General features: G+C 35.2%; 1 protein-coding gene across 1 annotated transcript; it reads right to left on the reverse strand.

Annotated features, from left to right (window-relative positions):
- Window positions 1-1,301: 1,301 nt before the first annotated feature.
- NUP37 (nucleoporin 37kDa) lies at window positions 1,302-25,993 on the reverse strand. The gene is made up of 9 exons (XM_009887411.1): window positions 25,767-25,993; window positions 23,396-23,520; window positions 22,342-22,414; window positions 16,168-16,262; window positions 6,461-6,551; window positions 3,563-3,744; window positions 2,978-3,028; window positions 2,501-2,594; window positions 1,302-1,657 (listed from the first exon to the last, which is right to left on the reverse strand). The coding sequence occupies exons 1-9, from the start codon at window positions 25,920-25,922 to the stop codon at window positions 1,544-1,546; spliced, it is 981 nt and encodes a 326-aa protein (XP_009885713.1). The 5' UTR covers window positions 25,923-25,993; the 3' UTR covers window positions 1,302-1,543.
- Between the last annotated feature and the right edge of the window lie 1,268 nt (window positions 25,994-27,261).

Here is a 27,261-nt window from a genome sequence, read left to right on the forward strand (position 1 = left end):
AACAGTATAAATTTAATTACTATAGATTTTTTTCTAAAAGTATTTTTCATTGATAAATACAATCCAATGACTATAGTATCTTGGAACAGATGGTAAGCAGTTTGTTGGTGACTCGGAAATCTACAAATGCAGACAGTAAGAGTGCATCTTCATTTGCTTACCTGCAGGTATTAATTTTTTTTTCCCCCGCATTAGAATGATTTTTTTTTCCTTAAAAAATAATAATTAGTCCATTACCCAGAGTTACTTAAAAACCTTAACAGGTATCACAGTTAGAAGAACATGCTTTAAAAGTAGAGATAGTACTTAACAGAAAAAAGGAATGTGACTTTTCCAGAAAAAGCCTTAGAGGATTGCTTTACACATTTGAGTTTTTATTGTGGGCAGTCAGTAGAACACCTTTGTGAATAAAATAAACAGAACTTTAAAACCTTTAGGAAATTAAGTCCTTTCTCCTACAAAGGATACGATTCAATAGGCAATACTGAAAATAGTTTAACTTTATATTCATCTTCTAGGTAAATTTTGGTGGTAGTTGGAAAGCAAAATTTCTCAAGGATAAGAAATTACGAGAAACAAAATATGGTCTCAGTTTTTAAAAGGTGACTGTAACATCACTTTTCAATGTCCTAATTCTGAATTAGTTGTGTATGTCCAGCATAAATAGGAACAAACAAAAGAATAATTCAAAATCTAACTGCTGCTAATAAGGATGGCTATGATGTTCTAAGGAGCTGTTACATTAGCTGAAGGCCTTGATATCACTTCACTTGCAAAAGCACACAGAAAGGATATTGAGGACAGGAGTTGTCTCCGTCTTTTACTCTTTTTTATTTCATTTCTAGGTCTTGTATGGGAGGGGCAAGAAAAATATGCTTCTAGAAAGCAGAATGTCTTTGATTTTCCTGTAAAAGGTTGGAAGTAAAAGGCTCTAAACAGAAAAAACCCACACACTGTTTGGCGTACTTAAAGTAAATCCCTCTGTCACCTTAAGAGAAATAATACTTCTAAAAATTATCATTCTGATTATACCATTAGCTTCTTCACTGTTAGTAATAACTAGTTGATTCAGCAAATACACTCAGACAACATTTTATGACAGTACATTATTGCATTTCTTTCTTATAAGACAGCAATGACTGGGAAAGTTAATACAGACAGGTGTTCTTTCTGTAGGTACTCTGGACAATTTCAAAGTATTTGAGCCATGTTAACAGAGCAAGATTGCCAGACTGAGATTGCTGGATACAAAATCTCTTAAAAAACCCCCACTTTTAAGAATTCATTCCACACCAAATACCATGTTAAAAAAGTGTACATTTTATTTTAAGGGAAGGAACCAAGTACCAGATGTATGATAACTGATTTTACAAAAGCTCTTGTATTTGCAAACTAAAAATCAAATGCAAGTGTTTCATATTTTACTTGTTTCTTTCTTACGTTCTCCAAGTGAATAAATACCAGTACAAAGAGTAAATTCCTTCGTTTTACTAGAAAAGACACATTATGCTGTAAAGTTTCATTTCAAAAGCAAATGCTTATTTTACATTTCGGTTACCCAGAAGAAAATTTTATGATCTCCTCCAACTGCACATAATGGAAGAGTTCTATGCCATGTCAAACCAGATCCTACAGCTGCAGTGCCAGTAAGAATAGGCTTTCAAGAAAAAAAAAAAAAATAAAAAAAAAGAGAGAGAGAGAGAGAGAAATATCATATAAATTTACCATAAAAATGATTTCTATACCACATACTGAGTTGAATAGAGATAAAAACACCATAAATTTAGTACTCCTTAACAAATAAAGTTAAAATATAACAGAAATCCAACTGAAAAATTTGATTATCTGCTACTTAGTTCCAGTAGCTACTTAGTACATTTAAGATACAGCAAAATATTGCATGATAACAAATTGTTTCAACAGTTTTCATTATTATTATTTTAAAGGCATACATTCAAACTTAGAAATCTTTTTAAATGAAGTTACTTCCTGTTATTTAAATGTACTCACAACTAGTATGTTTGGAGGTAATATTATTACTGTAAGCATTACCTATGTATACTAACTCCAGCAAAACCAAAATATTTCCTATGCTTTGCGTTCATTATCTCTGTATTTTCATTAATGATTTGAAATATAATTAATTCAAACCTGTAAAATAGATAACCAGTTGGTTTTAGCCCCTTTAGAATCAGAAATATTAAAAGATTTCTTAAAAACCAGGTTAAATGTGTTTTTCTTCCCTTTAGCAGAAATGAGGCAAAGCAAACTAATGAAATGCATGAAAGAGATGAAGCAGCTTTTAAAATAGCAAGTTAAGTGCGGTGTGATTTTTTTTTTTCCCCTTGGGTGGATAACACAAAACAAAATAAAGTAGGTAGACCAAGCGGTATTTCTGGATGGTTTGGGCTAGTTTTTAATTGTAGCTTTAAACTATTTATGAGGCTGATTTGAAGAGAACAGATGCAATTCCAGTCAAAAGCTGAAGTCAAAAATTTACCTGGGGATGTCCTAAATGATGAACAAGCAGCTGAGTAGTTGTTTTTCCTGGATATCCAGTGGTTGCAAAGAGATTTTCATTCACTCGGGACCACCTGTGAATAAAATGAACGTACTTTTCAGATAACCCTATCAGACTATCAGAAGTGCACAGAAAGTGGAGTTCTCTCCCTTATGGTTAACTGTGTTAAGCTGTCAGATATTCCACTAACACCAGAGAACTAAATTCAGAGAAATAGCTTGTAAATGATCCACCACTTACAGCCCCGTATGCATGTTGTTGCAAAACAAAAAAAATCATGGGAATGTTACACATATATACTAAGTGTAGTTCATTCACAAATTTCACGAAGTTTATAGACCAGGTCCCCCTAAAAACTACATAACTGAGGCACAACCAGGTCCCTAAACTCACAACTGCTTGCATATACATAGATTTATATAGACAAAACCCACAGAACAGAGACAACACTTATACCTGAATGATCTGGCTCGATCAACATGGACAGGTCTCTTATCCTGTGGATAACTAAAACAGACATTCAAGGTAAGAAACTGTTCTGCAAACAACTACAGTTTGTACAGTAAGTACCAAAGGTATGTATCATTTAAACAGCGAAGGGCACACATTGTTAACTCTCTGTGAAGAAGCTGAGGGAAAACCAGAGCATTCCTGCAGCTTACATTTCAATTTGGAGTAGGAAAACTGAAGTAGTTATCCAGTTTATTATGGTTCAAAAATTACATATTTATGACAGAATTAAATTAACAAACACATAGAACTTACAGTGAGAGGTACACAGTAGTGAGGGTACTGTCTCAAATGGACAAAAAGACAGACAATGTTATTTTTAACAGATAAATACCAATAGATAAAGATGAAACAAAGAATGCCAGGGAATGATCTGTATTGATTTCATAAATTGTGATGAATGTTCATTTATTTACTGAACAGATGATATAATACATAGTGCATTTAAGTGCTGTATTAGCAAAGTAGCCAAATCTCTTCATGTACTGCTTAAGAATAGAATAAAGCAAGCTATCTCATGTATAAAAATACCTGGAGCGAGTGATATCCCAGATTAGCCAATCACTTCCAGCAACGGCTCCAATTTTCAGAGTATTTTTTAAACACCAGTCTGCTGACATCAGTGGCGTTTGTTCACACTCTAGGGAGAGAATGGCCTGCTGTGTAATTAGATCATAGAATCGTATTGTTCCATTCTTCTCCGCTACCATCAGCTGTTAAGAGAAATTAACAGAATGTTCTTTAGCACATAATGAATCTTAATAGTTTTATTGGTAGTGATATCTTCATCAGTGACATAGACAGTGGGATCAATTGCACACTCAGCAAGCTTGCAGATGACACCAAGCTGAGGGGTGCAGTTGACATGCCTGAGGGACGAGATGCCATCCAGAATGACCTGGACAAGCTTGAGAAGTGAGCCCATGTGAACCTCATAAGGTTTAACATGGCCAAGTGAAAGGTCCTGCACCTGCATTGTGGCAACCCCAGTATCAATACAGGCTGGGGGATGAAGGGATTGAGAGCAGCCCTGCCGAGAAGCACTTGGGGCTTCTGGTGGGTGACAAGGTGGACATTGAGCCGACAATGTGTGCTCGCAGTTCAGAAGGCCAACCATATCCTGGGCTACATCAAAAGAACTGTGGCCAGCAGGTCAAGGGAGGTGATTCTGTGCCTCTACTCTGCTCTTGTGAGACCCCGCCTAGAGTACTGCATCCAGCTCTGGAGCCCTCAGCACAGGAAAGACGTGGAGCTGTTGGAGCAGGTCCAGAGGAGGGCCACAAAAATGATCAGAGGGCTGGAGCACCTCTGCTATGAGGACAGGCTGAGAGAGTTGGGGATATTCAGCCTGGAGAAGAGAAGGGAGACCTTACTGCGGCCTTTCAGTACTTGAAAGGACTTATAAGAAAGATGGGGACAAATGTTTTAGAAGGGCCTGTTGTGACAGGACAAAGGGTAATGGTTTTAAACTAGAAGAGGGTAGATTTAAACTAGATATAAAGAAGAAATTTTTACAATGAGGGTGGTGAGACACTGGAACAGGTTGCCCAGAGAGGTGATAGATGACCTGTCAAGGTGTGTGTGTGTGGGAACATTCAAAAGGGGCTTATTGAAGGGGGGTTGGACTAGATGACCTTTAAAGGTCCCTTCCAACCCAAACCATTCTATGATTCTACTCTACAGCAAACCTAGCATACTTTCAAGCAAATATTAATATTATTAAAATAGGTACGATTTTTCACTTTGTACAAGAAAACATTCTCCTGAGCACTCTTCCACCAATAAATAAAAAGCACTTTAATTTATATTACTGTGACATTATTATATATAGTGATTGCATGATTCTGTCTATATATATCTTTAAGCATCTATGTATGTAATTTTAGCACTTAGAAGCACCAGTTCTTAACCACAGATGCACTGTGATTTTAGAATTGTAAAGCAAAAAGTTATTCTTTTAATTTTAAAAAGTTCACATTATGATTACAAAGAACTGACTGACAGACATAGTGCTGTACAAGGAAAAAACAGTATTGATCCGTGTAACTGTAGAATCTGGATTCACGCTTACTGAATTTATATACCATCTCTTGCTTCATCCTATAACAGTTTGCAACAGATTTTATCTAAGCTTTTTCTATTAAAGTAATATATTCAAGTAGTATTAAGTATTGTAGAAAGAGCTTTGTGATTAAATGATGAAAGAGCTTTTCTCCATGAGGTGGTTCTCAGTCAGTCATGAACAATAATTAAAGCAGGCAAAGTATTAAAAACAGTACTCCAATAACATCTGAGTTTGTTTGGAAAAAGAAAGCTGTCACCAAAACATGCTCTTATGCTCTTCTGGAAACGAAAGGATATGGTGCAGTAAGCATTTTGACCTGCAGTAAGCTCAACCATCTGTCTGTCAAGTTATACTAGCTTTTTGAAGGGGTTTTTCTTTAAAAAAAAAAAAAAAAGAAAAAAGAAAAAAAAAGATAATCCTGTGCCTACTCTTTGATAAGGGTCAAATAAAAGACAAGCTAATATGTAAGACTGGTGTAATATTGCAATATTTTTGGGCTAATCGAGTAATTTTGTTGTGCGAACAAAGTTGCCCAGTAGCAAGAGTAGCAAATGCATTCAATTGTGATACCACCTGAATCAACAGTTTTCCTAGTTTTCTTAGTAAGGACCGGATATTGATATTGGTGGAAAGTGCGGTGAGAATAGAGATCCTTCTTCCCTATTGCTATGTAAATATTTTGATACCTTATTTGACTGCTTTTTTTCTGTTTTGAGGGAGTGTTTTTGTGGCAATCTGAACAACTACTTGGAGCTGCTTAAAGCAGTTATTGATTGACACAACAGGAATAAATCCAAGATTGCAATGACTAGACCAATAATGAAGCTGAATATTTTGGTATATATCAGCTGATTAATCTTGCCTAGTACAATAAACAGATAAGTATAAAATCACAGTTTATTGATTTGTTTTGATTTTTTCAGAACATATTTCATATATTCCAAGCAAGAACAACAACAAAAAATCCCCTTCTAACTTCAAAGAGATTCTTTTCAAAACTTGGCACACGTTATAAAAGTCTATGTTATTGGTGAACTCTGTTACCACGACTGAGAAAAACTTGAACTTTTCTCTGGTAACTGTAAGTTAATATGCAATCAATAGAATAGTTAATAACAACAACTGATATATGTAATCAAGAAGGAATATTTATGATGGGAGGAGTGAGGGACTGAGGTAAAATGACAAGAATGACAATTCATTTACAGTGACTTCACATTAGCAGATCCAACCAATATCCAGTTACAATGTACACTAGCTCCCCAAACTTCAATCTTACTACAGCATCAAAGATTCACAGTTTAGATAAGTCTACCCTCCTGTTATTTTAAAAGTGGTGAGGGGGAAGAGCTGGAAAACACAACCTTAAAAGCCTCCTCAGGATGCCAGCAAACACTCATTCCGGGAGAACGTAAAACAAAATGGGCTTTCTCATTTCCTTCCAAATCCCAGACCCTAAAGTGGGGAAAAAAAAAAAAAAAAAAAGCAAAGTATTAAACTATGTATTGCCATTTGACTGCACAAAAGTATTAAACTATTTATTGCCATTTGACTGCAAATACATTAACTTTCAGTGCCTCAATGCATTCGCAAAGGAAGTGACCAAATGAAATAGTGTTTGTGCTTTATCACTTCAAGTCAGTAAAAGCAGTCAGTGCTGAAGATAATGTATTTTAACATTGATGAACTAGGCAGAACCTCTGTTTAAAAGGGCAATATCGAAGTAATTTGACAAGTTTAGTTGTCTAGACATGAAATCCAGATGACACATTCCCACTGTATTCATAAGTCAACGCTGTATTCATAAGTACAGCCTTTGTACTATACCATAAATTACAGTAAGACAATACAAAGCAGGAAGGTCAGCGTTGGTCTAGCTGATACAAGCAACCTAGAGTGAAGTACCAAGCAACTTAAATCATCCACATTACCATGTAAAGGATAAGACCATGCACTAAAGTATTTTGCTTGTCTAATATACGAATCTCCATTTCTTCCTGGTAAGAAAAGATCGAGTAATGGAAACATAAGAAGCTAAAAATGAAGCTAAGGCAAACAAAGGCATCCATGGCAGAGGTAACACTAGCCCACAAAGGGTCTTGGCAAGCTTTCAACAAAGAAATCACATGCGCCAGTGTAATCTTTTCCTGTAGAAACACCTACAGTACATATCAATCAGTTAAAAAAAGTATTTAAAAAATCAACAGTATTTGGTCATAGGGAAGCGTATGCTGAAACACCAAAACTAGGTTAGGTGATGAGTGAGTTTTCTTTGGATGCATTCGATGTGAGTGTTAATGAGCCACGGAGCTACTTCATTTATAAAATGCAACAAAACCAAAACTGAGACCATTTTACCTCAGCCACTGCTCAACCGCCTCTTTTCCTACAAAATCAGTAGCTCAGTTGTAGGACAAAGACATCACAGTTGTGAACATCAGTCTGAACCATGAGGCTGCATACTATTTATATGCAGTTTCACACCGAAACATACACATATATCCTTCCTCCCTGACACGCCAAACCTTAGAAACAGCCAACTTTTTAAGTAGTGTTCTGCCCAGTCTTTTCAGTTAGATGAGTGGCTTTTCAGTTAGATGAGTGGCTATTATTGTTTATTCTAGAGGATTTTTGCTGACTTCCTCCAGACTTTTTCAGTTTATATCTCACCAGGGTGCTTAAAGCCTTATATTTAAGAGATTTCAAAAAACTCTTAAATAATACATCATAAGTCTAGACAAAATATATGGGAATAAAGTAAATATATTTAATGAACAACCTTGTTTTCTTATGCCAAACCACAACAGATCAAATATTTGTTTTCCCTGTAGAAAACACAGGGTCTCTAATCTTGAAGGATCAGTGTCCTTATTAAAAAAAGTCAAAACAAAAACTTGACAACCGTTTAAAAAATGAAATATCTACTTGATTAGGTAATTTAGAAACATACAATACTTTCTTCTACTGCCAAAAATTTTGCCTTGTAGATTTGTCCAAGTCAAATCAACACTCTCCATGTGTATTTACTGTGCAGGGAGAAAATTATGATATAACAGAAGACAGTGAATCATTTTGGCCAAAGGAGCATGCCATCATATTTCCTTCCCTGAAGTGAGTGAGGTTATTAGGTGTTGAGACAGAAATTTATGCTTTCTACCTCCCTAACTTTGTTATTTATAAAATGCCAGACTTGTATCTCTTGCTTTGTAAGAATGGTAAGATTATTAGTAATAAATAGCATAGGAGGGGGAGAAAAAGGATAAATATCCCTCATATTTTCTCCTTTCTTTCTTGATAACAAAGATGGTATCATTTAGTTTTGAAAAACCAAACCAAACTAAACCAAACAATACATATCAAAACAGATCCTTGTCTGAATGCATCATATCTATGCTGGTATGGATGTTTACAATTACATATGTGTTCAATTAACTCTTTTCAATATTTCTTTGTGACTAACCCAAGTAAAAAATGTGCAAAGACCAAAAATTTAGCCAAACTGAATTTCAGTTACTCAATTACTCGGTAATCATAACCAAATCAGCTACAGATGCTAAAAAAAACCCTTGAGTTTTGTACACATTCCTATCATGTAAATCAATCCAAACTGAGCATTTTGTCTCCCATTCAAAGCCCTTGAAACTTTACTAATATTACCATGATTTTATACCAAAGCAAACCAGGATCTACTTTTCTCCAAACATTCTTATTTTTTGTAACCCTGCAATGTGTCACCCCTCTTACTTCTCCTCCTCCGCCCACCATTGTTGTATAGACTTGTTATTGGGCTTGTGGTATTTTTTTGATATGTAAAAAAGCTTCCACAATAAATTTAAAGGACAAAAGTTTGAATAACAACAGTTGAAATAACGGCCAAAATTTGAATAATATAAAGCCTCAAAAATAATATGTAATCTGCCTAGCACATTCATTACTTTTTAAGTAACTAAGGACTGAGAAATTATATGCTGCAGTGCTCACAAAATTTAAATTAACATAAAATACAGATAGTTGCAAATGCAGTTAAAGAAATTGAGTTAGTACATTTCTTTTATCACACACATCCTATGATTAAACAAACAAATGACAACTGCAGTTATCTCAAACCACAAAGATATTCAAGCTATGTTGGAACTACATTGTATGTCGTATGCATGAATATGGATAATGACATGCTGCACATACGCAGTAATTTTATCACACAATAGACTTTTATTAAGGTTGGCAAAGTATTCATTAGAACATCTGAAAACCTGTCTTGTGGCAATGGAGATGATCCTTATTTTATATTCCAACTTTCTGAATTCTGAATAATTCTAACTAGAGAGCAAAACCAAATCCTAACTGAATAAACTCCATAATTTGCAATAGTAAAAGAACAAAACCATATTGCAATGTTCAGGCATTTCTCAAATACCCAGGAGATGGAAGTAAAAAAAGTATTTCTTTCAATACCAGGTTTCCAACAATTTTGGTGAGTTGGGTTGGGGCTAGAACAAACCTTGACATCTGGTACCATTCCCAACCACAAAGCACGATCAACTAGAACCATTATTCATAGATTACTGACCTACTCTTAAAAATGCCCAACATGTTTTGGGGTGGTTTTTGTTTTTTAAATAGTATCTTACTTAAATCCCCCTTTCTGACGTTTCTTTATATCTCCATCAGATACATTCCACGTGTGAGGAAAATTCTATCACCTCTGAAAAGCCTAGAGGACTATGGAGAAAGGAGAGATTCCTGTTACAGAGATCACACAGCAAAGGTAGAGTGAAGTTGTTCCTCACTGAGAGCAAGGAGTGAGGAGAGGAAGATCTCAGAAAAGGAAAATGGAAATACAGAGATGAGTTAACACTGTGAAGAATACAACCAACTCTGGCCTTGTCTCAGGTCTTCTGCCAACTCCATATGGAGGTGGTTATCAAAGATCCGAAGAGGATAAGAGGTAGGACATGAAAGAACAGAAGGCTGAAGTGGAACTGTGGAAATCCACTCTAGCTGTTCAGAGGAAGAGAAAGGGGTAATATTAAAGATAATTTCTAGTAATTTATTTTATTTTACTGACAAAATAAAGAATTTAAGTTTTTATAAATCAGGTAACGCAGTGGCCAACTACCAGTTCATGGCTGCAGAATCTGTTGCAAAATTAGATGGCAGAACTCCTTAAACAGCACACTGTGCAAAACAAGCCACAAAAATGGTTGCGTGGGGAGAAAGGGGAAATTCACCTGTGCTGCTTAGCACTAGGTCCACCAGGCACAGCCACCTTAAACTATCTCCTGACTCAGCATACAGGTTCCTAAATTTGTGCCTGTAGAACGTTTCCTTCATTGATTTTTGATCCGTAGAATAAAAGCCTTTTCGTAGAACAAATGTGTAAATACTCTTTCATAAAGTTGACACATGTTCACTATTTTCCTTTGGTGGTCAAAGGAAATGTCAATGCCATTAAAGAATCAGTAATTAGAATCTTTCGGATTTTGGCATTAAAATCCATGTTACCTATAGCTTCTTGTAATATCTACTTGGATACACAAGCACTGATGTATTTTTCACTGGTAACTGTCGGATATAATTCTGATTGTCCCCTGCAATGTTGGTAGGAGAGGCAGGGGAGCTGCACATGTTCTATCTCGAGCATCTCAACTGAATATTCTTTGCTCACACACATTTCAGAACATGCACACTCAGAAGTAAGTCCAAGAAATACAACTACTACTACTGAAATACCCTTAAAGTTATCTAAAGCAAAGTCAGAGACTAAGCAGTATTTTTGCACAAATGTGAAGCTTCAGTTGTATGCTTTCAACCAAAGAAAAATTAGCTGTCAGATTTATCAGCTTATTGTTTTCAATGTAGACATGGAACTAAATGTTTCTGTAGGGTGACTGTTACTGAGAAACTAAATTACAATCCTGCCAATGAGTTTCTAAAATACAAGGTAACTGCTAAATAAATCTAATGCAATGATTTCTACTTAGAACAGACTACATCCTAGGACTGTGTGACCCTTAACATGTGTCATAATGTGTCACACAGGAAATAGCTACCATTTCATCCGCATATTTTGAAGACTTCCTAACTAAAGCATTATTCATCCACACTTAAGACCAGACTGTAGTAATGTTCCAAACATTTGATTAAGAAAGTGATTTTTTAATTTTTTTTTCTTTTAAGCTGACTGGATACTGTAACAGGAGACGGGTTAATACTTGCATAGTGATTGTGAAGTACAACAGAAATTGTTGGTTAATAGTTGCGTCATGGCTGTAAAGTACAACAGAAATAGTATAAGACTACATTTGGGGAACATACAGGAATGCATACAGAAAGTGTATGAAGTCAAAGACTAGACTCTTAAAAATAATCAAAGACTCTCCTTTATTTTCATCAATTATAATGCATAACTAGCTTGAGAATTGTAATCAGCATACCTCAGAAAGGATAAATATTTTGGGATGACATTTCTTATATGAAGAGACACTGGGGAATTCTATCACAACAAAGAGATGAAGATAGAACAACATGACATAAGATGCCTTTTTTTTTTTTTTAATTTTGGCAAAAACCCATCGAGTGCACTAGGATTGGGAAGATACAAATAAAATATAATTTTGGAGGCAGGAATAAGTGAGAATGGCAACTCTTCAATATAACCAAAGACTGAAGTATTTATTGAATTAACAAGGTAAGACTCAAGTGCAACAAGTGCTGGCAACACATTAAAGAAGAGAAGACAAAACAAACAAACAAGAGTTACTATGGGCTTTCCTTCGTATTGTCTAGAGAAAGACCTACACAAAATAACTAAGACATCAGACTACCATGTAAACAAATATACTACAGATTAAAAAAAAAAAAAAACAAAGCAGACAAAATACTACAATAAATTTTGAGACTCAAGTTAATTTAGTTTCCAGTGATATCAAACCTTTCCCCTGAATCTCTGTCCAGGGAGAAAAACTAAGCTTCTAATGGACTGGCATTTGTTGTATGTGCAAGAGGGAAGGCTGAACTTGACAGTGACTGATAAATAAATTCACAAAGTCCTTCTCTAGGAAGCAACATGAGCCGTAGTGTAAGTAACTGAACAGAACTCAAAAAGGAATAAAAGGGCAAATACCTTCATGGATAAAAGTGGAAGACACGTCAACTGTACATTCTTTTCCATCACACACACAAAAAGAGAGGAAGATGTCGTAGTTTAAGGAAAAATAAAAAAAAAAGAAAGAGAGAGAGAGAGGAAGATAGAGAGATGGATGAGTCCTTTTCAGCTTTTTAAAATACCAGCCAGTCCAGCACTTGATGATCATAAGAAATTGCTATGATGCCATTATTAAGGGCCTGGTATTTCAGTTCAATATAAGGATGAAGCATGAGCTGTTTATCAGATAAATTAACCTTTTAGCAGTCGGTGGTTAATTTTTAGCATGCGTATGAGACTAGTGAGTTTTACCAGGATGGTATTTTGCATGAAAGACTTTAAGAAACATCAGATAGTGTCAAAAACTACCAACAGCAGAGGGGTGTCTGTTAAGCTCGTGCTGTTTTCCAAACATTTCCTATGTTCTTTTTTGCAGAGGCCTCATTAAGTATCAGAACAAAATGATTTGTACATCTGAATCCCTGCAGCCTCCTATGTGTTTCTAAATCATAACGGAAAAGCCAGCAATATTTTTTTTTCCTTGATAGTGGTGCACAAGGAGTTGCACACACAGTTCTCATTAGTAAAGTGGGATGCATGTATGCCTACACAGAATGCAAATGTGCAAAGAAGCGTAGAATGCTTTATAATTTTAAGGAATTAAATGAAATATTCCTTAAAGCTATCATAAAAGATTTTGTCTTATTCATTAAACATGGTCTCGGGATACCAAGAAATAGACGAGCAAATTACTTTACACATAAATATTATCTAGAATTTTGAAACTGACATAGGAAAGGTAGATCATGAAGAAAAGACAACTAGATTTGAAGGAAAACAATTAGATTAAATCAAAGAGAACATTTTGCTTTCTGTCGTGACCAAGTTTGGCTTTCAGCAAAAAATGCATAAATACCCTAAATTTGATTTTTTTATAGATACACAAGATACTTTTATTTATTTTTACTTCAGTTGTACACATGACTTATAAATAGAACTAAGTCAATTTTTTGTTTAATATAACAGTAGTTATTTTAGATATTTCCTCTGCCAGTCTTTTACCATTTTCTTTAAATTTGCAATCAAACTTTAAAAATACTTTTATTTTCTATTTTTAAGAGAGTAAAGCAATTATGAAATGCATAGAAGTGTGAAACACAGGATACTATCCTGCAAGTTACTCAATATTAGTCTACTATGTATAATAGTATAAAATAGGCAAAATTTGAAAATTGCAATATCCTGCCAAAGATATACATTAACTATATGCTTGTGAACAGCTTCATCCATCTTGTAACATAGCAAAGGAATAATATATGATATTTAGGACCCAGGATGTGAGTTTTTCAATCAACTTTGCAGATATAATTTTAGCTACAGGAATTTTGATCTTTAATATAAATACAGTTGTGAGTAACTGCAACACAGTGGATTTTAAGAGTCTTCCAAAGGTGTCGTCTTTCAGAAAAGCAATTACTTTTTAAGGTTAGCTTAGTTTTGAGATTCTCAGTGCAGAGAAACACACGGTTACTAAATTGTACAGCATATTTACATACCAACACCTCTTCACTTGTCTATGAATGCACACAACACTTTTATTCACCACTACATAACAACTACTTAACAGTTGTTGTTATGCAAGAGTATTTTTAATCCTGTTCTACTTCACAGCTGGGAAAAAGTTTTGTGTTATGAGACCAATAAGGCCAACAAAGACTATGTGCAAGAAACAACAAGAACTCCTGAATGACGTAGCAGCAATATAAACATTGAATATATCACCACAGCCTCTTCAATCAATACCTGACTTACACTGTCTGTCTTCCAACTAAAATGAGTGAACCCAGCTCTGAGATATCACTGTTGCAGCAGCTTGTGGCAAGATTGTTTAGTGCATGAAAACTGAAAATTTGGTTCCTTAGAGATTTCTGCTAAACTTACTACTGAGTGAAAACCAGGGAAGATCTAAACATGTTTGTATATATTCTGAACATACTGAGACATTGTATTAAGACATTATTAAGATTTAAAAGTGGAACTCTAACAGAAAAATACCCAAATACTCAAAACATATTCTTGTACTAATTGTTCTAGAACTTTATTCCAAAGGTATTAACAGATGATGTATCCCAAGAACAATTTCAGGATAGAAACTCAGTACAGACAGAAGAATTATTCCTCTTCTTAAATTACTACTGAAGCAAATTACACAGTAAGTAAGGAATGATTTTGGTAAGTCCCAGGGAATGTATTTTCCATTAGTTTTGAAAGTGCAACCTTTAAATTCAATAAAAAAAGTCTTCATGCTCCACATGCATGAATGGAAAAAATAAGAACTCAAGTAGCCAAAAAAAATCCTACTTATTTCCCATGGCTTTTAACCAAAACCTTTATGGTTTACTGCATAAAATGTCTTTCAGAGTTACTAAGTTGAAATCTTGATAGTATACATTAATTATATAGTTTTAATTTACTTTTAATTTAGTATCACTCAGACTACTGTTTTTAAAACAGTTCTCTCTCATCCCAGGAACGCTGAGCATTTCATAAAATAAACAAAAAAAGGCCACACATTCAAACAGCTCTTTGCTGAATAAGCCCAATATTAGTTTAGATTTAATGAAGAAATTAAGAATAGGAAATAAATCGGAACAAGCTATGGAGAAGTCACACATTTCTAGTAGTTGTTCCTAATGATTTTGTTGGGAATATGGACAGGGTGTCTATGGAAAAGCTGCCTACTGGTCAAAGTAGTATTTCTGAGTTCCCTAGGGGTGTTAAAATCACAAGCCTTTTAGATTTTCTATTTATGTAAGACAGAGTAGCTCAACTAAAGCTACTAAACTGTGATTTATACCAGTTGATGATCAGCCCTTTACAAAATCTCATACACAGAGTAATCATTCTAAGAGCTGTTCCCTGCTCTCTTAGCAGGTAGAAGATGCCTTAAGTGAAAAAAATGACAACATGACTTCTTTCCCCCCCCGCCCGAGTACTACCTGGACATTTATATAGGAATTGATATGGTGGTAACGTCAAAGAGAAAATATATGATTCATAATCAGAGAAAAAACTAGAACAGTTCCTTAATCGATACACATTTTGAATTATGAAAGTTATTACAAAGTCAAACATGATGCTTTCTTAGGACTCTTGCTGCTATTGCAATGACTTGGAAAGCCTGCATAGCTGCCCTCCTGATCTCTCCAACTGTGAGCTGCATTGGAGGAATAAGAATAGCAGCTTTATAGATGCATGTGCACTACTAGAAGAGATAGGGCACTTTTTGACAAGGAAAAATTCCTGTACTACAAAACCGCAACCACCATTTTTCAAAGTATTTAACCATGTTTCCCTTTTACTTCCAGTTACAAATAACTAAGTACATGGGTTTGAAGCAGCTATAATCATGGTATTATAAACTGCCAGTACCACTGTATTAGTATGGTATTGCCTTTAGGCTATGTAATCCCACCTCCTAGTAAGGCTAATAAATTTGGGTAAGCGGACGAGTTCACATACATATACTGGTTTTAAACTTGACTCATCTGATGACAGAATGGATAGAGAGGGTCTATACAGTTCAGCGCTGAGCTATGCATGTCTTCTCTCTCCTGTTCTCATGCCTTTTATTCCTGTCTCGGCAAGGGAAATTATAGTCTAAGTAATTCCAAGATAAAAGTTTTCTTCACGTTGTATCTACTTAGTTCAAAATGATGTTTTGGAAAAAAACAACCCGCAAGTCACAACAAAAAGCCAGTCCCCAACCTGTTTACCAAGAGCAGTCCACTTGTCCTGTTAGTGGGCTACGAAGGCCCAATAAAATAAATAAGTGGCTATTTATTTAAGCAAGCATATAAAGCATATACACACAGAAAAAGGCAAACACTACTATTTCAATAATGTTTTGAAGAAAATGCATACCTGCAGGTGTGATCATCACTTACACTTGCAACTTCTTGACCATCTTTGGGAGCAAATACCAGATCATTAATGTAATCTGAGTGGCCATCAAATGTCTGTCAACCAGAAAAAAGAAATACTTTTACCTTAGAGCTGACTGTTCCATCAATCCACAATGTATTTAATAGACCCACTAAAGGAAAGATATATGAGCGTTAAGATAAAGCTATCATTTTATATGGCAGGTAAAAAAAGTATTTATCGGTAACTGGAGTTCTTTAAAATATCAAATTCATGTGTAGATTCATACTGTAGGTGAAAAGACACCCTACTATTCCTTGTAGTTACCACAGAGGTCAGCCTGATGCTCCTGCTTGACAGAGATCATTGAATCGTACCAGAACTTATCTTCCTTTCAACCACTGAATTTTGAAGGTAGAAGATAATGAATCTCAGAAAGAAAGAGGAGAATGAGCAGGAAGTGAATGTATGCATCATCTACATATCTTAAAGAACTGTGATTACTGGTAAGTAACTCTTATCTCTGAATAGTGGTTTTTACTAGGGGTTCCTCCAAGCAGCAAGAGAGTTTTTTCCTGAAGGAGCAATAAACCAGCCACTTGTCCAGTATATGCCCTTTTACAAGCAGTCAGCACATAAATTGCCTGAGAGGATACGTCCACTACAGACAGCAGACCAAAAGTCTATCTTTAGAAAAAATAGTGAAAAAACTCTCAGCGAGAGAAGATGAAACAGAAGACTTAAGACTTTAAGAAAACCAAAAATGAGGAACAACAGTACAAGCAAAACCAAGCAAGCCATACGACACTGTAACAATTAAGCACAATTTCTATTAAGCATTTGAGAAGAACCGACACAGTGCTTTGTGTTTTCTGCTTTATATGCTGTTGTGCTGAAGAGAAAATAAGATGGGGTATAGTGCACGCTCTTCTTTTACTGTGAATTAATAGATCATCCATTCTCAAAGAATAAGATATGAGCACTCATGGTGTGAATGTACATGTGAACTGTCAGTCAAAAGCAAACATTTCCAGTTGTATCAGAAAGCATAAAGTTATTTCAAAGGGAACCTTGTACCTGTGTAATTGTTCTCGTCCGAAGCTTCTTAATCAAGACATTTTTATTTCAAAGTACTGAGAATAATTTATGCATAATAAAAACCACTTAGCAGCACAGCTTTTCTGAATAAAAGCAAAATCCACGCTTTAGTAAAAATTAGAAGCTAGATAATTTTTTACATATTTTGAAGGCTTTTCAGCTATCTTGGCCATAATATCAAGACACCTTTTTTTTTCCCCCCTCAATTCTATTAAGTGTTGATGATCTACAGACATCAGTCATCTGCTGAGGTTTACAATATCCGCAAAAACCTAAGTGAAAGAACTTATAAACCTTTAGTATTAAGCAAGCATGCAAAACTCATCTTATTTAGGGTCCAGACGAAGTTTAAAGTACATTCAAATTCATTCACATGGGGGCTAGGTATGAATAAATCATCGCTGGCCTCATTAGAAAATTGGTAGCTAGTTAAGACACCAGTTTTCTCCACCTGAGGATTTGCCCGTGTTTTCTCTCATTAACTACATCTATGGTCTTTTTGACAGAAATCTCACTTAAAATTTTAAGTCAGGCAAATGTCCATGTGTAGATGTTGTATCTGTTCCTGTTCCATCCTCTTCAGTATCACTGATTAAGTCCCAAGGAACTTGTTTTGCCCAGGAAGGTATCATAAAAAGGAGATGAAAATATCCTCTGGATAATAGCATGATATGGAGAGATTGCAGAGGAAAACAAGGTCAAATGAAAACAACCAGTTCCACAGTTTTCTGAAAGGAAAACACACTATCTGTTCTCTAAGTGTAGCTATTCTGGGGAACAAACACAGAACTGATCAAAAAAAAATTAAAATCTCTCAAGCATGCACAATAACTAAATCCCCCTCAAAAAATCTTATGAATGCCTCATCAATTCAATACAGAAACATTTTCAGCAGCCAGCTTAATTTTTTCCAATAGCTCATAATTTTATTAAAACCTTGTGGATTATACTAGAACTAATACATCCTAAGATGATGCTAAACTATTTAGACAGAAATGCCAAGTCTTTTGAAAATTTTCAGCATTCTGAATTCAAATATCCTGCCTTATTTTACTTCCACAGTTCTGATGAAATATGCTTTTTATTAAACAAAATTTGAAGCAGGAGAAGGAAGCCACAATTCATTTCCAAATGAAAACCTCAAAAGAAGAAAAAGATTTCAAGAAGATCCATCAGTCATATTTTACCTTTTGTTTGTTGTTCTGGGCTTGATCCAACCCATAAATTTTGGATTACTTGTGTTGACAAAGTAATGGAAAACTCGCTATGCTTCAAGTTCCTTGTTGATAATTACATCAAGACAGTTTTTCCACTGGGAAAACAGAGTAAGATTACTCCGTGTATCCCTCCAGAAGCAACACATACTAATTGTTTACTATAAAAGACAAAATGTTCAGAGATTACATTTTGACTGTAATCACATACTTCCTTCAGCTTTGTTTGCACATTTTGTACCTCATCTGAAAATTCCATGTGTAAAGTGTACACTGTACAATGGATCAAAGTCTTGCATGTGTTCTTCCTGAGTTCAACCTCAGGTTTATGAAATAGCTTTTCTGAGGTATCAATTGACTGTTTCTAAGAAACCACTGTATCAAACTTTATTGAAAGCCAGCTCAGCATAGGTCACTGAGTATTTGTGAACATCTGAGATTTTGCAAATACTTTGAATCACTTAGGTGTTACTTCTTCCTTGACAAGCAGTGTACCGTACAATGATTGTCCAGGTATAAGAAATTAAGATGGTCACGCAGAGAAAGTATTTTCCACACTTTTTGTCAAAAGAACCTAGAAGATAGTCTCAAAGACAACATTTCCACTGATATAAACACACTAGTGCACATTCTTCCTTTTCACTAATGAGTTCCTCACTATTAGGTAAAAATATGTATTTTTAGCTGTTTTCTCCTTATTTTTAACATTAGACCAAGCCTGACCCAGTAACAATATGGATTTTTACTTTTTTCTCAGTCTCAGTACATCCTTAATGAAGTTCTTAGGTTGTTAATTCCAGTGGTGGAGCTGGCATAAGCAAAGCTAACAGCTTTACTGTTAAATTCAAGCCAGAAATTCTCATTTGTATTGCATAAGCACCAAACAATCTTTAGTCTTCCGTAATGTCAAAAATGAAGAAGTATCCATGACACATTCAGCTGACAACAATCAAATTTTATGATCCTTCTGTCTACATTAGAAACTGGAGGAACTTATTCATATCAACTGGAGTTGAATAATTAAGATATTGTAATTGCTAGTTTCCTGTTGGGGCAAAATAACTTCTATACTTCTAGTACTTACAGCTGTGGCTGTTCAGCCTAAATACCACATTCTGTAAATGCCAACACCTGTTCTATTAATGCTCTGTGGTCTCTATACTCACTACCTATCATAAAAAAAGATTCTGGTGTGTTACACAATGAACGTACTTTTGCAACAGAAGTTTATAACTGCAAGTTGGACCATTTTGAGTAGAAAGAAGTCCTAAGAGTAGATGAATCAGTTCTCCAACAAACCTTTTTGTATGAAAAATAATTACTATCTTAATGGAAATGTAAATGTGGCATTTCAAATTTATTTCTAGGCATCCAGTCAAAACTACTGTGTAATAAATTCCCCCAAATTAGAAGTGCATGTTTTAAAGTGTCATTTGTATTAGTCAGATACCAGAAAAAAAATCTTGTCACACTGAGAAAAGAATAACCCATCAGTGAAATTCTATTCTGAAAAAAAAAGCACTCAGCAGACTGTGCTACTGAGTTGCCCCCTTTGGTTGTAATATAGATCATGCATTGAGCTAGAAAAGAATCATCTCATTGGGTATATTCAAAGTTATTGTTATTTTTAAAGTGTGTTGTTTGTAATCTCATTCTAATTCAGTAATAAACAACTTATGAGAATTCTTCATTAGAATAAACTTGCTTATTTGAACTTGTATGTTAAAAGTTTAAGCTCATGAATTATCAAAGTTGTGTTTGTGTGAAGTTACAGTACTGATTATTTCTCTGGAAGCAATCAGTTCCTAATGAGCAAAATGGCAGATCCCATTGGTAATTCTGAGTGTTAAGTCCGGGCTGTATCCCACATCAATGTGGAGAGTTTGAAAGCTGGTGTAGACATGAAGTCTACTCTGGAAGGTATAAAACAGTACCTTTTGCTAAGGACCAGGTGATTTAGGGACAGGAAGAGGTATGAAAGTTACAATCTACCACAGCTGTCACATTAAATTTTTGGCAAAAACACATAAAATTGTTGATCATTAATTAACCCACAACAAAAATAGTTAACAGCTTTCTTATTTATTAAACATGTGGGCAAAACCACTCATCTGTGGCTTGAACCAGTGTCCACTGAAGTCAAGAGACTTCTCATTGATTTTAGCAGACAGTCCATCAAGTCCCTTGTTAATCCAAAACAAACAGAAGAAATTAGAATTTAGATGCTGAATTTAGCTGAATGGAGCCTGTAACACTAGGTTCATCCACATGTTTGATTATTTCCACTTATTAACCATCCATCATCTACACTGTCATTAAGGATGTCATTGATTCTTTTTCTTCTGCATGCTTATGAATAGTTCTATAAATTTCTCAAATTGCAATAGACATACATAATTAATAAGTAACTTTACATTCTGCTAAAAAGTTAAAAGATTTAATACACAACATTGAAGCCTGTTGTCTGCAATATCATAAAACTGGCAGATATTATATAAATAGGTGACTTTAATAAGGAATGACAGATATCAACTCACAAGCAAGCAGCCTTAAGAACTTTTAGAAATATTTTGTCAGACGTGCCACCCAAGTTGATTGTAACTATGTCAGTTATCCCACTGCCTGGGTGACAAAGCCATATAATGCGATCAAACACGAAAAAAGGAAATTAAGGATATGTGCACGTATGAAGTAACATAAAAGGCATTTTCTTTAAAGGAAAGACGTTCTGGTTTTTAGTAGCATCCATCTTTACTTCTTATGACATGCCTTTATTCATTCCATTATCAGTATGGCCACTTAAGTGACATCTGCAATTCACTTAGTTTCTGTATGACAAATATCATTGTCTTACTAATACAAATTACCAAACCACAAATTAAAGTGTATTATTTTCTCCTTTATACTCGATACACAACTCTCACCAAAAGAGGCATTATCATATTCCAAAGCACAAAAAAAGAAGGAACCCTTCTCCCCTGATTTTTTAATACTAACTAGCCTTGCTCATTCTTGGCTGAGACCTCAACAAAACAAAACCGGTTAGCACAAATACCTTCTTAATATTAGTACTTGGACCGGGACATTGTTTCAGTGGCAGAATTTTGAAGAATATGTATGCATCCAAGTATCATAGGAGTTTGCAAACAAAAGAAATCTCCAGAAAACCAATTTTCAGTTTATAAAGTGAAAACAGTATTTATACCTGGCTTCTTTTATATCACTGTTTTAAGAACACTACCACCCACACTGAAAGAAGGGGAAGTGAAATTGTATTTGAAGTAGATGTTTGCTTTGTTTCTATCTTAGAAATAAACAAGTGTCAGCCTATGGGCGTCTTTAGCGTACCTGTCTGCAGTTATGTACTAAATTCAGTATTCTTTCTTTACATTTTCTACTGTTTGAAAGAGTTGATGTTCATGTTTCCCCATGAAAGAGAAATTACAAAATTTGCTTTTCTTATAGAGCAGTCCAATAACCACATAAAATTTTACAGGTCTCTATATAAAGGAACCTTATCCAATGTGGTCCTGAAATTCACCTGTAGGACATTCTGTTTATGAGTGTATTTTAGATGATTCATAAGCCTCTACTCGATTTTCTCCAATTTGGTTAAATTGTTACATAAATACTTTTAAATCAAAAGATCATGTAGCTGATAATTACAGTTATTCCCACTTAAAAGACAGAAAGGTATATACAATGCAATGACTTTCCCTAGAGATGATGGATATAGTATCTGTCACAGTTCAATGTTCTATCTCATACAGTGCATTAAGCAAAATGGGGCAGAAGGGCAGTTAAAGATTACACTTCACTAAAGACTAAATAATTTTTAAAAAATCAGCTTAGCTGCCCTTACCTTAAACTCATTCTTGTCCTGCAGGTCTGAAGTAAATAGCCTTAACTTCCTATCAGAAGCCGCAGTACAAAACCTACACTCAACAGACAAAGAAAAGCCCTTCAGTCAATTAACACTGCAGTAGTGGATGTTTTATCAGTTTCCCTTCAGTTTAAACCTGTAAAGTGACGTGCAAAGGAAAATTCAGATTTTGACAAAAAAAAAACCACGAAGCTTTATCTTAACTTTTCTGCTTTGGCAACAAGCAGTTATAATTGGAACTTATCTATAAAATAGTGTGTATCAAGTGCCAAAAATACTTTTTCATGGAAAGAAACACAAAACATTTTGCAAAGCTAAATCTGAATCAACTATCAATTACCTAAAATATCTCTCATAACTGCCATTGAAACTTCCATTGGAAGAAGTTCAGTGGCAGAGCACAGAAAAGAACCCTCATTATCAGTGTTTTAAAATACCGAAACATAAATTCATAAACCAGTTTCTAACATATTTTAAACAAAAGACTGTACAAAAATGCAGCAGTAAGCAACCATAATAATTTTGAACAGTTTACAAGCTATTGAGAACATTTTAATTCTTAAGTGCATATTTAATAGTTAACTATCTTTCTAGATTTATACCTCAACGGATCACACAAATAGCATCTTATCTACTCCTAAACACAGCCCATTACAAATAGTTTTATAAAGCAGGCCCTTACAATAGTCTCATCCTTAGGAAAGTTCTTAAAAGAATTCCTTCTTCACATATGTACAAAGAAAGAACTAACTGCATTTTACATCCATTAAAATAATGAATAAGGAAAAAAAAATATTTACTGCTAGTTCACTGGAGGGAGGGGCAACGGGCACAGGAAGTAGAACCAAAAGAACACCCCAAAAAAGAATGACTCTAAGAATGAAAATGTCGTTCTACTGGTGTTCAGAGACTTTGTCAGTGATTTCCAGAGAGTTAGATTTCACCCATAAGCTTTAAACTTGGTGCAATATTAAGGAATCAGGGAAAATAGGTAAGAGATAAGGATTCGTTGTACTCAATTTATTATAAATACCTTATCTGGGAAAGTAAAGCATCAAGTCTAGTTTCTGGACTCCATGCTATGGCATCAACTCGGATTCCATGATGAAATGTTTTTAGAGTCTTATATTGCATGCCTTCCACTTCCGCATCCTCCTCCTATAGAAATATTATAGTTAGCTAATCCAGAACAACATCTTGATGACTTCTAACAATTCAGATTGATATGAAATTGAAAGGCTTTCAAAATTACACACATCTAGGAACTTTTTAGATTGTAACACCCTCAAATTGAAACCTGGAACATAAAGAAAGTATTAACTTGAAATATGTAAGTACTTAAAAATACACGAAATTATTGCAGTCTCACAGCAGAGGCCAATGCAGAGCACAAAAAATCAGAACTGAGCTACAAAGACGCTGAGCCCATTCTTTGGACAAGTAATATCTTCACAGATACAACTAAAGCCACTTATAACAGCATGGTAAGTACACACTGCTATGAGAAGAAACAATGGGAGCAAAAGCCAGCACATCATTTAAGCTATCTTCTCTCCAAGTTGTTTTTACACTATGGAAAAACGCTAACACTTCCAGAACAACATTCTTCAAACAGCAGGAGCTAGAAAGGTACACTCTGCCATCTAACACGACCAAAATTACTAACTTGTCTATTCTTCCTGCTGGTGAGCACACTGTATGGTGGGAAAGATGAAACAAGAGTTGTGGACTCAGTCAATCAGCTGACCTCTAAAAAATTTTAAAAGTTTCCCACACTTCTAATGGTGCACCTCAAAGGATACTTCTACAAAGTTTTCTCTATGTCACGATTCTGCTTTAAGGTAAAGAACCTCTCTGTATGCCCTCTGCATAATATAGAGGCTAGGAAGAACCTAGCTGAGGAAGCATGAAATTATCCAGAGTTTTTCAATGCTTCTTGAAGCAAGGAGCAAGAATAGCATTTTCTTCCCCTACTTTGAAATACTCAATGACTCCACATGTGGAAGAAAAAGGAGGATATGAAAATTATAGAAAAACTACCTTGTATCTGTGATTGTCAAAATTTTAATTAGTTTCTTTTCAAGGCCTACACCAGAAGCAAGATAGAGGGCAATGCAGATGATAATAGGTTTTTGTGGTTAGCATTAAGTGCTTTTCAGAAAACTTCCAACAGTAAGACTTTGGGGAATAATAATAATAATAAAAAGACCGGGTATGCTGTTATTCATATTAGAATAAGTACAAAGATAATACTGCATAATAGAGAAGTGAGTTGAAGAAAAAAAGCTTAAAAATAGATTCCAAAGATAACAGTTGTCTCCTATTTTCAAGCATCTAGGCAAAAAAAACCCTCTAATTAAAAAAATCTTATACAGCATAAAAATATACAGTACACAGTATTTTACATTTTTAAAACTTTCATAATATGATAACTCTAAATAATTTCAAGGTAAGAAAACACGTTTTACTGTTTCTAACAGTCTGTGAGAGAGATAAAAAAAAACAATAGTGAAAGAAAAAAAAATAATTAGGTAATTATTACTACAGTCCTTCCTTAAAAGAAATATCTATAAAATTAACAGAGACACTTCAGTTGCAAAGCTGAAAGTAGCTGTCATCTTTGCTGTTTCGCAGGCTAGCTGAAAGATTTAGAAGATCTAAATAGCAAATGTACATCAAAAAAAATACAACTGTGCAAAAAAGGAGCCAATTACCCTGTGATGATAAAGAACATACAGCAAATATTAAGTCACATATTTCCAAAGTTGCATGCTTAAGTTCTCAAATAGCAGTCATCAACATTATCAAGAGATACTAAAATGGGATTACTCTTCTAGTAGAGCACTCCTGTTTTCTTTGCAGTCTATTCACAAAGTGCAGTGATAGGACAAGAGGTAATAGTTTTAAACTGAAAGATAAGAGGTTTAGATTAGATATTAGGAAGAAATTCTTGAATGTGAGGGTGGTGAGACACTAGAACAGGTTGCCCAGGGAAGTTGTGGCTGCCCCATCCCTGGAAGTGTTCAACGCCAGGCTGGATGGGGCTTTGAGCAACCTGGTCTAGTGGAAGGTGTCCCTGCCTGTGGTAGGGGAGTTGGAACTAGATGATCTTTAAGGTCCCTTCCAACCTAAACCATTCTATGATTCTATTAAAAACGAACTCGATACCAGCAGGATGATAATTTATACCAACATGTATTTTATATATATACACTTATATATATTTATATATTTTCTTCAACAAATGTCCCAGACTTGTTGATGTAATGAACAAGTAAAACCCTCCCCTGATTACATGGGAAGGGGAGGAAACAGGAAAGCAACCATGGTCTTTGTGCAGTAGAGGCACTGGCAAAGTAAGTTTCAGGAAGCAACTAACAAAAACAACAATAGCACAAACTAACCTGAAATCTGCACGTCCCAATAACTACGTAATTATTGCCACCATATGCAATGAGGGAACACTCATCTCCACTATCAAATGGATTGAATTTTACCACGTGCACATAATCTTCACAATCCACAGTATAAGCAATGCTTCTAGTAGAGTCTTGCTTCATTTTCAGTAAACTAAGTCAAGTTATCATGGATGTGATGTCTTCTCCAGGATGAAAATCAACATTCCTACACAGAAATTTGTAAAAACATGCATTACTCATTTGCATGAAGAAAAAAATCTAAAAGGTATTTGTGGCACAACAAATCAAAGTTTCCTGTAACATCATATTTAAGAACACAAAAGCTGCACTTAAGGTCATTATTTTTAGATGTAGCATGTAGTTTCATCAATCAAAAGATCAACTAACCTAACTAATGTACATTCAAAACTGTCTCTATACACTTCAGCAATAACTGAAGATTTTGTGCTATTGCTGGTAACCCAACACCAAGACAAGAAATCAAGTAACGGTACACACCAGGAAAGTCACATCCAGAATTTTTAAATTTTCAACCAAATTACAAGAAATGATACATTACTATCTTCAAATTCTCTTTACTTGTGTACCTCTTTCAAGACTGTATATGTCTAACTAAAAGCAAAGTTAACCAAGGATGCAAAACTGTAAATGAGAATACTGTCATGTGTAATATTTAAACATGGCTTCATAACTTAAGCCACCCCAACTGCGGACAGAGCACCTATACCTCTATGTACCAAAGAACTTGTACGTTACTGTATTCAACCAATTTTAGAGAAAATCAGGCTCCTGTGCTAGAACACAGGAGACTGAGATACACAACTGATTTCAGAATCGTGCCTTTTAGTCCCAGTACAGACTTGACACTAGTTTAAGCCTTTTTGGGAAATCAGACCTTTAATTACACACTGCGTGGAAAAACAGCTTTAAATCTCAGACCTTTGACAGACTTTGCTGTGTTAACGATCCGAAGGTCTCAGCATCCAAGACCGAATATTTTGCTTGGGAGCCACCCAGGTTTGACACAGGCATCACTGAGGCACAAAGAGGCTCTCCATAGTTGCAGTGTTTATTTATTAATTAATACGACAAAAGCACCACATTAACATAAATACCATAGCCGTATAACTTGTATAGCTATGCTGCTAAGGCCAAATTCAAATTTTAACCTCATCTTTTCTTTCCTTAGGACTTCCCATGCACACAGGCTACCCGACCAGCTCCAAGTGAAAATACCAAGAATACCATTAGCTTCACTCCTTCAGAAAACACAATTCGGGCAAATCAGACGTGTGGGTACCCGTTACCTCCCCTCCCCCCTTTAACGTCCTACTCTCTCCTTTCCCCTTCAGGGCCCAGCTGCCACTCCCGAGCGAGGCCGCCAGAGTCTGCGCCGGTCCCGCAGCCCTACCGCTCCTCAGGCAAGGGCGAGGGCCTGGCTGGTCCGCACAGCGGCTAGGCCGGCCCGACTCCGGAGTCT

This window comes from Charadrius vociferus, unplaced genomic scaffold, assembly GCF_000708025.1.
Source record: "Charadrius vociferus isolate BGI_N301 unplaced genomic scaffold, ASM70802v2 scaffold196, whole genome shotgun sequence".
NCBI lineage: Eukaryota > Metazoa > Chordata > Aves > Charadriiformes > Charadriidae > Charadrius > Charadrius vociferus.

Excerpts from the sequence above, each read along its gene's own strand:
- NUP37 (XM_009887411.1), bottom strand. The coding sequence starts at position 25,922 with ATGAAGCAAGACTCTACTAGAAGCATTGCTTATACTGTGGATTGTGAA. Across the intron at positions 22,415-23,395 it reads GCTTTACTTTCCCAGATAAG|GTTTTGTACTGCGGCTTCTG; the intron begins GTATTTATAATA and ends TGTTGAGTGTAG. Across the intron at positions 16,263-22,341 it reads AGGACAAGAATGAGTTTAAG|ACATTTGATGGCCACTCAGA; the intron begins GTAAGGGCAGCT and ends TCTGGTTGACAG.